Here is a 15,156-nt window from a genome sequence, read left to right on the forward strand (position 1 = left end):
ATTTAAATTTTTATTAAGTAATTTAAAAATGCTTTAATACAGGTAATCTTGAAGTGCTTAATACCATAGCCACAAATTTAAATTAAAAACATACCAGTGGTACAATTAAACACTGGTCCGGAGCTACTTCAAACAACATGCCACTAGAGTGCTATCTACACGTTTCAATCGTACATTTTAATATGGAGATACCATATAACTCTACCTCAAATGACGTGATATCAGAGTGCAATATGCATGTGCTAGTTTTACAAAAAGTAGTTTGGAGCTAGAAAATGAGTTTACCTCAATTGATATGTGTTCAATGATACAAATGAAGAGGATGTAAATAAGTTTATTGGACTACCAAAAGGTATAGAAATATTTCAATATTATTATTTATATATAATGGATCCATCTCAAATGACATGCTATTAAAATGTAATCTGCATCAAGATATATTTAATCAGTCAGAATCATTTATTGATAATTTTACATTTAATACTAATTTTGATTTTGTGTTAAAATAAAAGTAAAATAATAAAGTAAAATAAAAATGATAATATTTAATATTATTTAATGCTTTTATTATATATTTTTTAATTAAATTTCTTCATTTATGTTTTGTAATGTTGTTTGTCTCTCTGTTGTTTTATATTAGGTAACAAAGAAAGACATAAGATTATCGGACTAAGGCGAAGAGGCAATTGTTTATATAATAAATATCCCATGTATAATAAGGAAGGACTCATAGTTTGTAGAAGACCAACAGAATCAAGAAAAAAAGCTGCACATGATTTCATATGTTGTGCTGGATGTAAGGGCTTTTTTACTAAGAACAATGTACGAGTTTACGATTATTAAGGCAATTTTTACAAGCCATTGAAAAATTAATAATGTCACAGGTTTTTATAGTATTTATCATCCATCAATATATGATGACTGTCTTGTGTTAAATTTGACTTACTTTATATGCTAAATCTTACGTATTTATTGCAGCAAGTTATTTTTATTATTTACAACCAAACATCAAGAAAATCTAAATCTGCTAAAAATATATTTTTTAAGGCGTTTTTCTAAATACAGTAAATTTTTTAAATTATATATACAAAAATATTTGCGTTGTAATGTAAGAAAAACTAAAATTATGTTTTTATGTGTATTTCATTTGTAGTCAAATTATCATTGTTAATTTGCGAGTTATTTTCTTCATTATTTTGTTGAAAATCATTATCTTTATCTTGTGCTATTTTAAGTAACCAAGACATTTTAACTATTTCAACATTGAACATTGCTTAAAATACTTCTGCAATAAATACATAAGGTTTGGCATATAAAGTAAGTCAAATTTGACACAAAACAGTCATCATATATTGATGGATGATAAATATATACTATAAAAATCTGTGGTATTTTTATTAATTATTTTGATAGCTTGTAAAAATTTGATTGTGGAAGAGATTGACGATAATGTTGCATGTGGATGTTTTTGTTATGACCTAGATAATTTGCTAATACTGTCACATCAGGATCTGATAGATTTAATGTAATGCATCTTGTTGCGATATGCTTACGAAGCTTTGTATCTCTTAATCTAAGAGGCATACTTGCTCCACACTATAGAATATGTGCGTAATAAATCACAAGCTCTTATGTATCTAAAGCCTTTGGCACACGATACGATTTTTCAGGCTAGATCGCATACGAGATCTTATTACATGTCCTGATTGGCTCAAATGATTATACTACCTATCAATTGTAACCCAATTGTAAGACGCCTCGTATGCTGATGAAAAATCGTATCATGTGCCGAAGGCTTAATCTCTTCATCATAATCTGGTAAAGCGAAGATGTATGAGTGTCCGTCAGGTATTTTTGCTTCTTTACGGTAATGTAAAAGCAAATCTATATAATTTTTCATTTCGGAATACAAAAGAACAGGTACAGGTCTTCCTAATTTTTCTCTAATAACAAATCTTATTTTTAATTTTTACACTCACATTTAATTTTTAAAATAAATATGTAATTGTTAATTTCAGATAGCTATGATATCTTACATATTTCAGTGTAATGCATCTTGTTGCAATATGCTTACGAAGCTTTGTACCTCTTAATCTAAGAGGCATACTTGCTCCACACGCTACAGAATATGTGCGTAATAAATCACAAGCTCTTATATATCTAAACCTCTTTTTATCGTAACCTGGTAAAGCGAAGATGTATAGGTTTGCGTCAGGTATTTTTGCTTCTTTACGGTAATGTAAGAGCAAATCTATACAACTTTTCATTTCGGAATCCAAAAGAACAGGTACAGGTCTTCCTAATTTTCCTCTAATAACAAATCTTACATATTTCATAGCTATCTAAAATTAACAATTACATATTTATTTTAAAAATTAAATGTGAAATTAAGTATAATATTGAATAGTCTAAATATTTCCATGTGTAATGTTTCAATAGTGTCAATATTTATTTTATTCCTTTTTACTTTTTTGTATAAATGTATATATATAATTATTTATAACTGCAAAATTCTAATTAACATTCATATTAATACATTTAAACTATTTAGATTTATTAATATTTTAAAACGTTAGATTCTTTTATGCGCATTTATTTATTATTCATTCATAAAAATTAGAATAAAGAAACTACAAAATTTAATTAATAGAGCGTATAAGTTAGAAAAAATATGGATACATAATAGATTAAATAAATGAACAAAAATATAAATAAGGTATAATATAACTTTTAAAAGTTTAACTTCACGATAATTTCCAATATAACTTTTGTAATTAATATCTATATATGAATTTTTTAATTTTTATAGTTTTTTTATGTTATAACACATAAGGAAAACTAAGCCAGAATGGGATAAGGGGCTAAAATTGAATAGTACTATTCCTTTCATTGCATGGTGCCGCAACCGTGAAAATTAGTGAAGTGCTTCAACAGTCGTGATAAGATTGAGGCCACTTTCTTGATTGTAACAAGTTTTCTGCATGGTTGTGGCACCGTGCAATGAAAATAATAGTACCGTCTCATTTATCCCACTATCCCATTCTGCCCCAAGTTTCCGTTAAACGATTACACATAGAAGCATTGCAAACTTACTTTTTGAGCTTCAGGTGATAAAGATTCGTATAAATCTGGATTTGTTTGTTCATTTATACCTTCTTGGTGCTTATAATCATCGATAAAAATGCGTTCAATTTCTCCGGCTCTTCGTCTATTAAATACTTGAACCGAAATTAGAGTAAATTGTGCCAGTTGCCGCCAGTTATCATAAGTAAATGTGTCACTGAGACGTTGAAATGCCAAACGCCTATTAGTTTGTAAAAAATTGTGCAATAATTTTATATCTTCTAACGGAGGTAATTCTTGTAATTGATAGCGCTTAGCTTGTAATATGCTTTCTTCAACAGTTTTATTGACAGATACGCCAAAATCTTCTTGTAGCAACTTTAAAAAGTTTTCTATGTCTACTTTTTTTTGAAATTTATTCTGTTTTATGCATTCAGCAATAGTAAGATTTCCTATTTGTTTTATAAGAGTGCCAATTCTTGATGCAACGGAAGGAGCTGCATAAACTTTTGTACTTGTGTTATAACCTGCTACTTGATTCACAGCTGTAATACAGTCATCATATATTGATGGATGATAAATACTAAAAAAATCTGTGACATTTTTATTAATTTTTTTGATGGCTTTTAAAAATCGCCCTAATAATCGCAAACGAGCTCTAATCATATCTTGTTGGTGTTGATGTTTATACTTTATACACAACTTGTTACCGTAAGTAATCAACAATTCATCGTATCTTATCAATCTGATAATGTCATCTTCTCTTAATATCGGAAATACAACGTTTCTTAAAATAGAGTTCGCATTTTCATGAATTCTTCCTTGAACTTTTCTTCCCAGTACTTTCACAGTTCTGCCAACAATTTTCTTTGTACACTGTTTAAAATGATGACGTATATTATTATTAGGGCGATTTTTAAAAGCCATTAAAAAAATTAATAAAAAAGCCTTTACAGCCAGCACAACATATGCAATCATATGCAGCTTTTTTTCTTGATTCTACAGAGACTACAATCAGAATTATTTAAGTTCGATATGTCATTAACCTGTTTTAAATTGTTATTAGATTCTTTTATTAATTTTGCCACATCAATATCATTCATCGCTTTTTCATGATTTGCTTCATTTCTGTTATTTTCAATTTCCATAGAATTATCCACATTGCAGGATTGATTGAGATTCTTAGATACATTATTTTCATCTTCATTAGAATAGTTTAACATATTATTCGGAGATATCCCTAAATTATTCAATTCATCAAATAAAATAGTTACTGTTTGATCAAAATTAGTATTTAATGTAAAATTATCAATAGATGTTTCTGATGGATTTAATATATCCTGACGTAGATTACATTCTGATAGCATGTCGTTTGAGACAGATTCATTTTGTAGCTCTGTATTAACGTTCTGTATAACTGGCACATATAGATTGCACATGTTGTTTGAGGCAGATTCATTTTCTAACTCTGTACTAACATTTCGTATGGTTGACACATTTAAAGAGCACTCTGACAACATGCCATTTGAGGTAAATTCGTTTTCTAGATCCAAACTAGCGTTTTGTAAAACTGGCACATAAATATTGCACTCTGATAGCATGTCGTTTGAGGTAGAGTCGTTTTGTAGCTCCGTACTAGCATTTTATATAACTGGTACATGTATATTACACTCTGATAACATGTCGTTTAAAATAGAGTCATTTGGTAGCTCCTTACTAGCATTTTGTACAACTGGCACATGAACATTGCACTCTGATAGCACCTATGTTGAGGTAGGGTCATTTTGTATCTCCGTACTAGAATTTTGTATGACTTGTATATGTAAATTGCATTCTGATATCACGTCATTCGAGGTAGAGTTATTTTGTATCTCCATACTAGAATTATGTACGATTGGAACATGTAAATAGCACTCTGGTAACATGTTGTTTGAAGTAGATTCATTTTGTAGCTCCGTACTAAAATTATGTACGATTGGAACATATAGATAGCACTCTAGTGGCATGTTATTTGAAGTAGATTCATTTTGAAGCTTTGTACTAGAATTTTGTGCGACTTGTACATGTAAATTGTCATACACTTAAGACAGGAAATTTAGATACTCGATACTAGATTTACAAATTTTTCTTAAATAAAGCAATTATTATAATTATAAGTTGATCTTTTTATGGTTTATTGTGCAATTATTTTTTTCAATGGTTTTTTAAAAATATGTATTAAATCGAGAAAAAATGTTTTTATAACGTTTTCTAAAATTAAAGTACAAATTACATGCATTAAAAAAATTTACTGATTTATTATTTATATAAACCTAAACATTATTACTGATACTATTAACATTTTGTTTCAAAATTATAAAAATGTTTAATAATTTTAAAACAGAAAATGTTGATAATATCAATTATAAAAACATTTGTTCTCTATTTAATACATATTTAAAAGTAAACCATTGAATAAAAGAAATAATTGCACAATAAACCATAAAGAGATAAACTTATAATATTTGAACTATTTCATGTTAATACTCATTATCATAAAATGATTAATAACGGAAACATCTGTGATGGTTTTACATACGCTAGAATAAAGAGATTTTGTGTAAAGTGCTGATGAGAGAAAGATTTCATTTTATTTTTTGAGAAAGAGTTAAGATTCATATTTCTTTTCGAGAAAAAGAATAAAAAAGAGTAAAAACTCTTTAAAGCAATAAACTTTGATTTTTTTCTGTATTGCAGTGCAAATATTTTTGTACAGTTTCTCGCTGATTTATATGAAGTAGTTTACTATATCTCAACAAACTACTAAACGTTTCGAGAGCCTCATTTCTTCCACTCTTTTCCACTAACTTTTTTTGTATTAAATTATTTGTACTGTAATTTGTAGTTTGTAAAAATATATTGCAAGAACAATGTTTTTTGTTAATTTAAGTTTCAAAAAACCTAGTAAAATATTAATATTTTAATGAATCAGTTTGGAAATGCACAATAGTAAGAATAAACTCACTAATTAACTACTTTGAAACATCACAAATTGTAATACCCTAAACAATATTTAAAAAAAATAAACAAAGAGTAAAAGAACAAGCAAAAGCACAGCAAAAAAATTCCGTAGGATATTATAAATTAATAAGTTTTACTTTTATAAAGTTTATAAATTATATAATTTGATAAATTTTGTTTTTTATCGATTAAAGTGTTAATATTTTTATAGTTTCTTTTAAATTTGAATTAGAAAAAAAATATTGTTCTTGCAATATATTCTTACAAACTACAAATTACAGTGCAAATAATTTAATACAAAAAAAAGTTAAAAAAGAGTGAAAAAATTGAGTCTCTCGAAACGTTTAGTAATTTGTTGAGACACAGTTAACTACTTTATATAAATCAGTGAGAAACTAAAATGTATTCCTACATTTATAAGTGTGAGATTATGCGCGCGCGCGCATGTATGTATACTTATGGTACCAAGCCAATTGTATGCGTGTTTTGTAGTTTTTAAGATATTCTGTATCACATTTTTGTATAATTCTTTGTGAATAATATGTTGCACATCTAACAAACTATTAATCTGTTCTTTTTATCTGCATTTTTTCATCTTTTTTTAAATTGACTAATATCTTATATTCCCATTATTTAAATTCAAGCTCGTCAAATATAACTTGATTTGACAAAAAATTGTAGCTAAAAGGAACAGATTTAATATGTTTTTCAGTATTATTAATGCTTATATTTTATTATTAAATATTATAACATATATATAAATTGGATTTATATGTCAACATAAATCAAATATGCCTCAATATACAAGATAAGATATTGTATACTTTTTTGTTGTAAGAGATTTCTGATGAAGTTTCTAATGATATATAATTTGTGATACAAATTGTTTAAATGTGATTTTGATGTATTCAGTATATAATTAAAAAATTTTAATTGATTTCCAGTTTCACTTTTATGACCTTTCTATTTTTCCTTAAAGTAATTTTAATTATTAATTATTAAAAAAATTTTTTTAATAATTAATTATTAATATTATCTTAAAATGTTTTAAAAATTATTTTTATATATGTACTTATTTATTAATTTTATCAATAAAATTGTTTTGTGTCGTGTTAAGTATTTTATAATAATTATTTTGTATATATTAAGCAATTTTTTTCAAAATATTGTGAAAAATTTTTGACTAATAAAACTTTAAAGAACTTTAAAGAACAATTATTAAACACTTATATAATTTTTTTTAGTTAAAATAATTGATACTAATATTTTTCAATTATTTGTATACATGAATTAGAAAAATTTTTAATACTATTTATTTAATAACATTTATACAGATAGCGTTTGGTATAAGAGATATCTCGAAATTAGATAGGCATTCAATATGCATTAATCAATGACTTCTTGTTTTCTCTTAGCATGTTTTTGGACTAAAATGTTAAAACAGTACTATTTCTTTCTATTTTTTGAGACACTGTTTCACTAGGATAAGAAATGCGCAGTCTATTTGTTAAAAAGTCTGGCAAAAATTTGATAGATTATATCTTTTATACTTTTTCTGACATTTTTGATTATAGAAGTTGGGATTAAAATGAATAAAATTTTGACATCGTCTGAATCAAAACTCCGTAATAAATTAATGTTTGTTGAAAATCGAAATGTAACTCACTGAAAATTGAATATAAAGTAAAACTTCTAATAAGATTTTCATGAGATGGACTGCAACGTTCATCTCGTGGACAAAAAGGTTGAAAATATTAAATTTAAATGTTATATATATCTATCTATGATAGCATAATTGCAGTTTTCAGTTCTGATATGTATAGAATGCAACGAAATGGTAGTTTTCAACCCATTAAACTTTTGACAAGAAAAACCGAAATAATGTCTATTCTTGAAATAATAGCGCATTGATGTTCACTTATAATAAAAAGTAATTTATAATATTCTAAAGAATATGCTACTTTCATAAATTCTTGTTAATTTACGTAGTCGATTTTGTCGCAGTAGTTGACTCAAACTAGAAATTGTTTGTCATACAAAGATTAAAACATAACTCTGATAATTTGATAGTAAATTAATATATTTAATGAAGGAAATCTTTATAAAACAGATCACAATGGACAGGAGGTTACAAGCATTAATTTTAAACAGTTTTCTGATTTATCTATATCAATAGAATGTGGCTGTTTTTAGGTCTATATACATATGTAGCGACAAATGATGGTTTTCACACTGTAAACCTCTGACAAAGGAAGACCAAAATGCACATTATTATTGGCACCATTATTTTAAGAATAATCCATGAGGAGATTGAAATGATTACTATTCTTGAAATAATAGCGCCAATAATGTGTATTTCAGTTGTTCTTTGCCGGAAGTTTACACTGAAAACTGCCATTTGTCGCTATACATATGTATATAGACCTGAAAACAACCATTCTACTGGTATAAATAAATCTGAAAACTGTTTAAAAGTAAAACTTGTAACTTTTTGTCCATTGTGATCCGTTTTATGAAGAAAGAAAGAAAGAAAGAGAAAGAGAGAGAGAGAGAGAGAGAGAGCGAGAGGGAGGGAGGGAGGAAGAGAGAGAGAGAGAGAGAGAGATTTTCTTTATTACATATATTACTTTACATCAAATTATCAGAAAGTTACGTTTTGATCTTTGCCTGACAAACACTTTCCAGTTTGAGCATCTGCTTGAATCGACTATTGCGACAAATTTGATTACCTAAATAAACAAAAATTTATCCAAGTAGCATGTTGTTTTGGAATATTATAAATTACTTTCTTTTATTATAAGTGAACATCAACAAAAATGCGCTATTACTTTAAGAATAGACATTATTTCGGTTTTTCTTGTCGAAAGTTTAATGGGTTGAAAACTGCCATTCTATTACTATACATATTACTATACACATTAGAATTAAAAACTGCCATTATGTTGTCATATATAGATCTAGATACCATTAAAAATTAATACTTTCAACTTTTTTTATCCATTGCAGTTTCTCTCATGATAATCTTATTATAAGTTTTACTTTATATTTGATTTTCAATAAGTTTTCAATATTTAACATAACAAGTGACTTAAATATCTGTTCGTGTTGACTTTCGTAATAAAATTAATTGTATAAATTTAATTAAATATTTGTAGGAACTAAATCTTAACTTTGATTATTACGAAAATCACACTTTTATTATTAAGCAAATTTCTATTAATTCTATTATTTCAAAAAAAGCAATCATTTTGAATTCTTTTTGTCAAAACATGTGCGTCTGGAAAGGTGCCATTTCATTGCTATACAGGGTGTTTGGTAAAGATTTATGCAATCTTTACAAACAGATAGAGCGCTTTAAACTGAACAGAAAAGTCCTTTATCGTTTTTCCATTTTCGCAATAGTTAACGAGTTATTGATTACACAGGTACACAAAAAAGTGGTGTTTCTTTTTGAAATTAGGAAAAAATAAGCCAATTCAGCAATTCTGACCTTGGATTTGAATTCAGCGAGTCAACATAAGGATTAATTAGTTTGATCCGCCAAACCAACCACTTTTTTGTGTGCCTCTGTAATCAACAACTTATTAACTATTGCGAAAATTGCAAAATGGTAAAGGATTTTTCTGTTCAGTTTAATGCGCTCTACTTGTTTATAAAGATTGCATAAATCTTTACCAAATTGGTATAGATCTAAAACTTATTCTGCTGCTATACATAGATCTAAAAAAAGTAAGACTTTTCATTATAATTCACTCCATGAAGATCGTGTTACATGATTTATTTTATATTTGAGTTAATATCGTAGAAGCTGCATATGTAGTAAAGAAATTTAAGATATAAAATGATAATAAATAAATATTCGGCTAAGAATAATATATTTTTTTATTTCAATTATCATGTATGTCACAAACGTATGCAATAAACATTGTATGATAAAAGAAGTGAAAATTAAGTTAGTAAAAAAATGCTTTTATATTTAATTTGCGAACAACTTAAATAGTACACCATAAAGATTAAAAAAAAATCAATATTTTTGCATATGTATTTTTGTTTGCATACGTATGTAAATTATATGTTGTAATGTGTAATGTAACATGTAAGACATATAATATTTTTATATTTGAAATTGATTAGATCTATAAGTAAAAACCATTCGTTCGGTAAACAATCTACGTTTCGAAACTCATAAAAAAATTGTTACAGTTAACCTTCTTAGTAACCGACTGTATAATTTTTTTTATATACAGAGCTCGGTAATTATTGGTTGTCGCACTCGCAAATGCCAATTAATGATTGTTAGATTCTCTAAGAATGTGTTGACAGTAAAACTTGTTGACTTTTAAATAAAATTTACTATTCTATTATGCAATAAAAATATAGACATAACAAAACTGCCTTCTGACATACATGTATGTATATTGATGATTTTGACGACTAGAAAATATCATATTATTGCATACGTTAGAGTACATTAACTCTCTGATGCATACATAACTAATATTTTTTAAATACAACTTATTAGTACATATATATAAACAAATAATTATAGATTGATGATTTCAACAATATTACAAAATTTTATACATGGATACATAATGTTTATGATTAACTGAGTACATTAATTATCTAACATATATATAAACACATTTTTTAAATATAACGTATTATTAAGTACATATAAATAATTAATTAAGAAACGACGATTTCCATGACATTATACTAACATGTAAATTTGTCATGTTTTTTACATTGAGATTAGAATTTTATTTATTTACTTAATTTTAATTATATAATTAATGTAGCAAGCACACATTAAAAAAGATGTTAAACACAATGATATAAAATAATACAATTTAAAAAGATAATAATATAACTTTAACTTAGTCCTATTAAATATTGTTCATTAAACCATTTTACTCAATTGCAAACATATATACCTTGGACAACTCAGCAAGTAAAATGTGTAAGTGAGAAATGGCACATTGAATAGATGTCGATTCAAATAAATTTCCTTGATTCAATTTTCCCGAGTCGAACATTAAAATTTCAAATATTTCAAGATTATTTCAATGTCGTGATAACCATGCAAACAGTATTTATCCACAGTAGTTAATACAATCTAAAAATCCTCAACCCAAGAACTTTACTCAGTATCTTACATTAATATTAATTTTTTTTTAAACATGAAATATCAAGATTTGGCTACTTAATCTATCAGATTAATTGCATTCTTTGGTATTAGAATTTATATTGATCTCGATGGAAGATAATGTAATGCAAAGAATGTAAAACAGTAAACTTTTTCACTTTAATAATGTTAATAATGTAATGCAATAAGCAACACATATATCACTACGTTTTAAAAATATAATTTTAATACACATAAATTTTGTGATAACATTAAAATATAAGGTATTGCTTCTCTAATTAAAACCTAGTAAGATTCGAACAGAATTAATAAGTTTTAGTGATAACAATTTGCTCTTGTTGAAATATTCTTTATTTTTTGTAATTGCATTCCGTACAATTTTATCTACGCAATTTACTTTGCAAAATAAAATATAATTATAAACTAAGTTACATTAGTAACGTTAAAAAGTAAAATCATATAAACTTGATTAAATTTTAGCATTATACACAACATATACAATACTTTGCATCTTACACCTATTAACTAAATCACGAATATACAAGATAAATTAAAAACAAATGTGCTTACCTAAACATGTCATAAAAACAAAGTTATATTTTCAACAAATGCAACATATGATTAGTCAAGTTGTAATGTTGATAACTTCATTACAAAGCACAAGATTCAAATAGCGGATACAATAATAATAATCTCATGCTCAAATGAATCACATGTATTGTAATTGCACAGATTCTTTTGGAATTCCTGTTGACACTTTATCAGTATTATTCAAATTAACACACAGCTGTGAATACCAATTCAGCTCACTTGTGACAATTACACAATACATACTTAATAAAATGTCAATATAATTTCGAAAACATAAAGCACAGCACTTTAATTATTACAAATTTCGGTAATTGTTTAGTTTAGACCTATCACCTTAAATACCTCGAGATATTAATCGTTAAAGTTGACGAATGTTCAGGTTAGGAAACCTGTCATATCGACGAAACGTAGCGACATAGGCTGTGTTCCGATATTCACTGCCAATACTGAAAATCTATAGTTTACGTCATGTACACTGTAAAATTTCAGTACTGTCAGTGAATATCGAAATGCATTCATAAATGGTCATAAACACGCTCCGCTCCATGTACACACGCTGTCAGCTCTATAGTCACGTTTCGTCGGTGTGACAGGTTTCCTAACTTGAATATTCGTCAACTTTAACGATTAATATCTCGAGATATTTAAAGTGATGGGTCTAAACTAAACAATTACCGAAATTTCTAATAATTAAAGTGCTATGCTTAGGTTTTCGAAATTATATTAACATTTTATTAAGCATGTATTGTGTGATTGTCACAAGTGAGATGAATTGTATTCACAGCTGTGTGTTAATTTGAATAATACTGATAAAGTATCAACAGGAATTTCAAAAGAATCTGTGCAGTTACAATACATGGGATTCATTTGAGCATGAGATTATCATTATTGTCTCCGCTATCTGAATCTTGTGCTTTGTAATGAAGTCATCAACATTACAACTTGACTAATCATATGCTGCATTTATTGAAGAAAAAAAAACAATTTTCTTTCTTGTTTAGATAATGATATTTGTTTTTAATTTTTCTTGTATATTTGTGATTCAGTGAATGAGTGTAAAATGCAAAATATTGTTATATGTTGTGTATAATGCTAAAATTTAATCAAGTTTATGTGATTTTAACATTACTAATGTAACTTAGTTTATAATTATATTTTATTTTGCAAAGTAAATTATATAAATAAAATTGTACAGAATGCAGTTATAAAATATAAAGAATATTTCAACAAGAGAGAATTGTTATCACTAAAATTTAATAATTCTCTTCAAATCTTACTCGGTTTTAATTAGAGAAGCAACACCTTTATATTTTAATGTTATCACAAAATTTATATGTATTAGGATCGATTGTTCCAACTACTTGGTAAACTTACCTATCAGATTAATATATATATATATATATATATATATATATTTGTCTTTATTTATTTAAGAAATGAAATAAAGATAGACACATGATTACCTGATAGATAAGTTTACCAAGAAGTTGGAACAACCGGCCCTTAAAGTTATGTTTTTGAAACATAGTGATGTATTCCACAAAGTGAAAAAGTACACTGTTTTACACTCTTTGCGTTATATTATTAACCCTTCCTCGAGATCAATACAAATTCTAATACCAAAGAATGCAATTAATCTGATAGATTAAATAGCAAAATGTTGATATTTCATGTTTAAGAAAAATTAATATCAATGGAAGAAACGAGCAAAGTTCTCGGGTTAATTCAATGTGTCATTTTTCACTGTTGTACATTTTACTTGCTGAGTTGTTTAGGGTATGTATGTTTGCAATTGAGTAAAATGATTTAATGAACAAAATTTAATGGGACTAAGTTAAAGTATCAAATTGTTACTGTCTTTTTAAATTGTATTATTTTATATCATTGTGTTTAATATTTTTACAAATGTGTGCTTGTTACATTAATTATATGACTAAAATTATTGTAAGTAAATAAATAAAATTCCTAACAAATTACATGTCAGTGTAAAATGATATAGTGTCGTGGAAATCGTCGTTTCTTAATTAATTATTTATATGTACTTAATATTGTATATGTTATATTAAAAAAATATATTTATGTATATGTTAGATAATTAATGTACTCAGTTAATCGTCAACATTATGTATCCATGTATAAAATTTTATGTCATTAAAATCATCAATTTATAATTAATTATTTGTTTATACATATGTACTAATAAATTATATTTAAAAAATATTAGTTATGTATGCATCAGAGAGTTAATATACTCTAACGTATTCAATAATATGTGATAGTTTCTAGATGTCGTCAAAATCATCAATTGCCAAATATATATATGTATGTAGTGAAAACATGATAGTATATTTTATATATACATATGTGTATGTTTATTTCTATATTATTATATATGTTTTTTATAATATATGTTATATAGTATATTTATATATTTTATTTGAATGATCATGACGAAAAATAATTTTAAAGATTGAATGTTTGTAGAATTACAAAAGGGCAGTTTTGAAGTCTCATTCTATATACACTATAATATTGTATACATAAGTGCTATATGTATATACATACATAAAATAAGTAATTTTGAATGTATCTATACAAGCATCATCCTTATGTATACGTTCATTATCAAATTAAAACATTTATACAAATTATAGATATATTTGTCCAATATAAAGGTTGTATTCAGGACCTTGTACGTAAAACAGGTTAATAGGCATTATTCAGGACCGGTCCTGAAAACTGCCTTTTCGACGCCAAGATTTTCAGGACCGTCCTGAAAACTGCCAAAAGTCCTGAAAACTGCCTTTTCATCAGTAAAAATGACCTGAAAGCTGCCCTTTCATATACCTATACATACATATATACATACATACATACATACTGTAACCGCCGCTCGCGAGCGACGGCCAACTTCGCCTCCGTCCCTGGCCGCGGCCCTGAGCCGCCCGGGTGTCGGGACGGCTATCCTCGCGAGGTTTCCCGACGCAACACTAAGTTGGGCGCCAGGTACGTTAAGCGTACCACTCTGTGTGCACCAACTCGCAAACCAATGTTTCGAGACGTGAATCTCGGGAAAGACGGGCGCACGCTAGGCGACCGGGGCGTTAGCGGCTCCGAGATCCAGCTGCTCAGCCCTCAAAGGGTAGAGGGGGAGGTTCGGTGCGGGCGGATGGAATCGGGAAGGCGAGAGAATTACGTACACGACACAAATGTAACAATAAAAAGTAACAAGTGTATTTGATCGTAAATATGACAATAATAGACGACTCCGCGGAGCGGTGGTGGCTCGCGCGCTCTATCAGCTGACGTCCGCTGGTTATCAAAATTTTCGAGAACGGTATGTGGAACGAGCG

The 15,156-nt window shown here is 27.3% G+C and overlaps 2 protein-coding genes across 2 annotated transcripts; both read right to left on the reverse strand.

The window, feature by feature from the left end:
- Positions 1 to 640: 640 nt before the first annotated feature.
- LOC118646715 lies at positions 641 to 7,018 on the reverse strand. The gene is made up of 3 exons (XM_036290216.1): positions 3,094 to 7,018; positions 1,992 to 2,342; positions 641 to 1,596 (listed from the first exon to the last, which is right to left on the reverse strand). The coding sequence occupies exons 1-3, from the start codon at positions 4,039 to 4,041 to the stop codon at positions 1,402 to 1,404; spliced, it is 1,494 nt and encodes a 497-aa protein (XP_036146109.1). The 5' UTR covers positions 4,042 to 7,018; the 3' UTR covers positions 641 to 1,401.
- On the reverse strand, positions 4,063 to 4,664 carry LOC118646717 (transmembrane protein DDB_G0273707/DDB_G0273361-like). Its single transcript, XM_036290226.1, has 3 exons — positions 4,418 to 4,664; positions 4,149 to 4,303; positions 4,063 to 4,071 (listed from the first exon to the last, which is right to left on the reverse strand). Exons 1-3 carry the CDS (start codon positions 4,662 to 4,664, stop codon positions 4,063 to 4,065), a joined length of 411 nt encoding a protein of 136 aa, XP_036146119.1.
- Positions 7,019 to 15,156: the final 8,138 nt, after the last annotated feature.

This window comes from Monomorium pharaonis, chromosome 1 (assembly GCF_013373865.1).
Source record: "Monomorium pharaonis isolate MP-MQ-018 chromosome 1, ASM1337386v2, whole genome shotgun sequence".
Taxonomy (NCBI): Eukaryota; Metazoa; Arthropoda; class Insecta; order Hymenoptera; family Formicidae; genus Monomorium; species Monomorium pharaonis.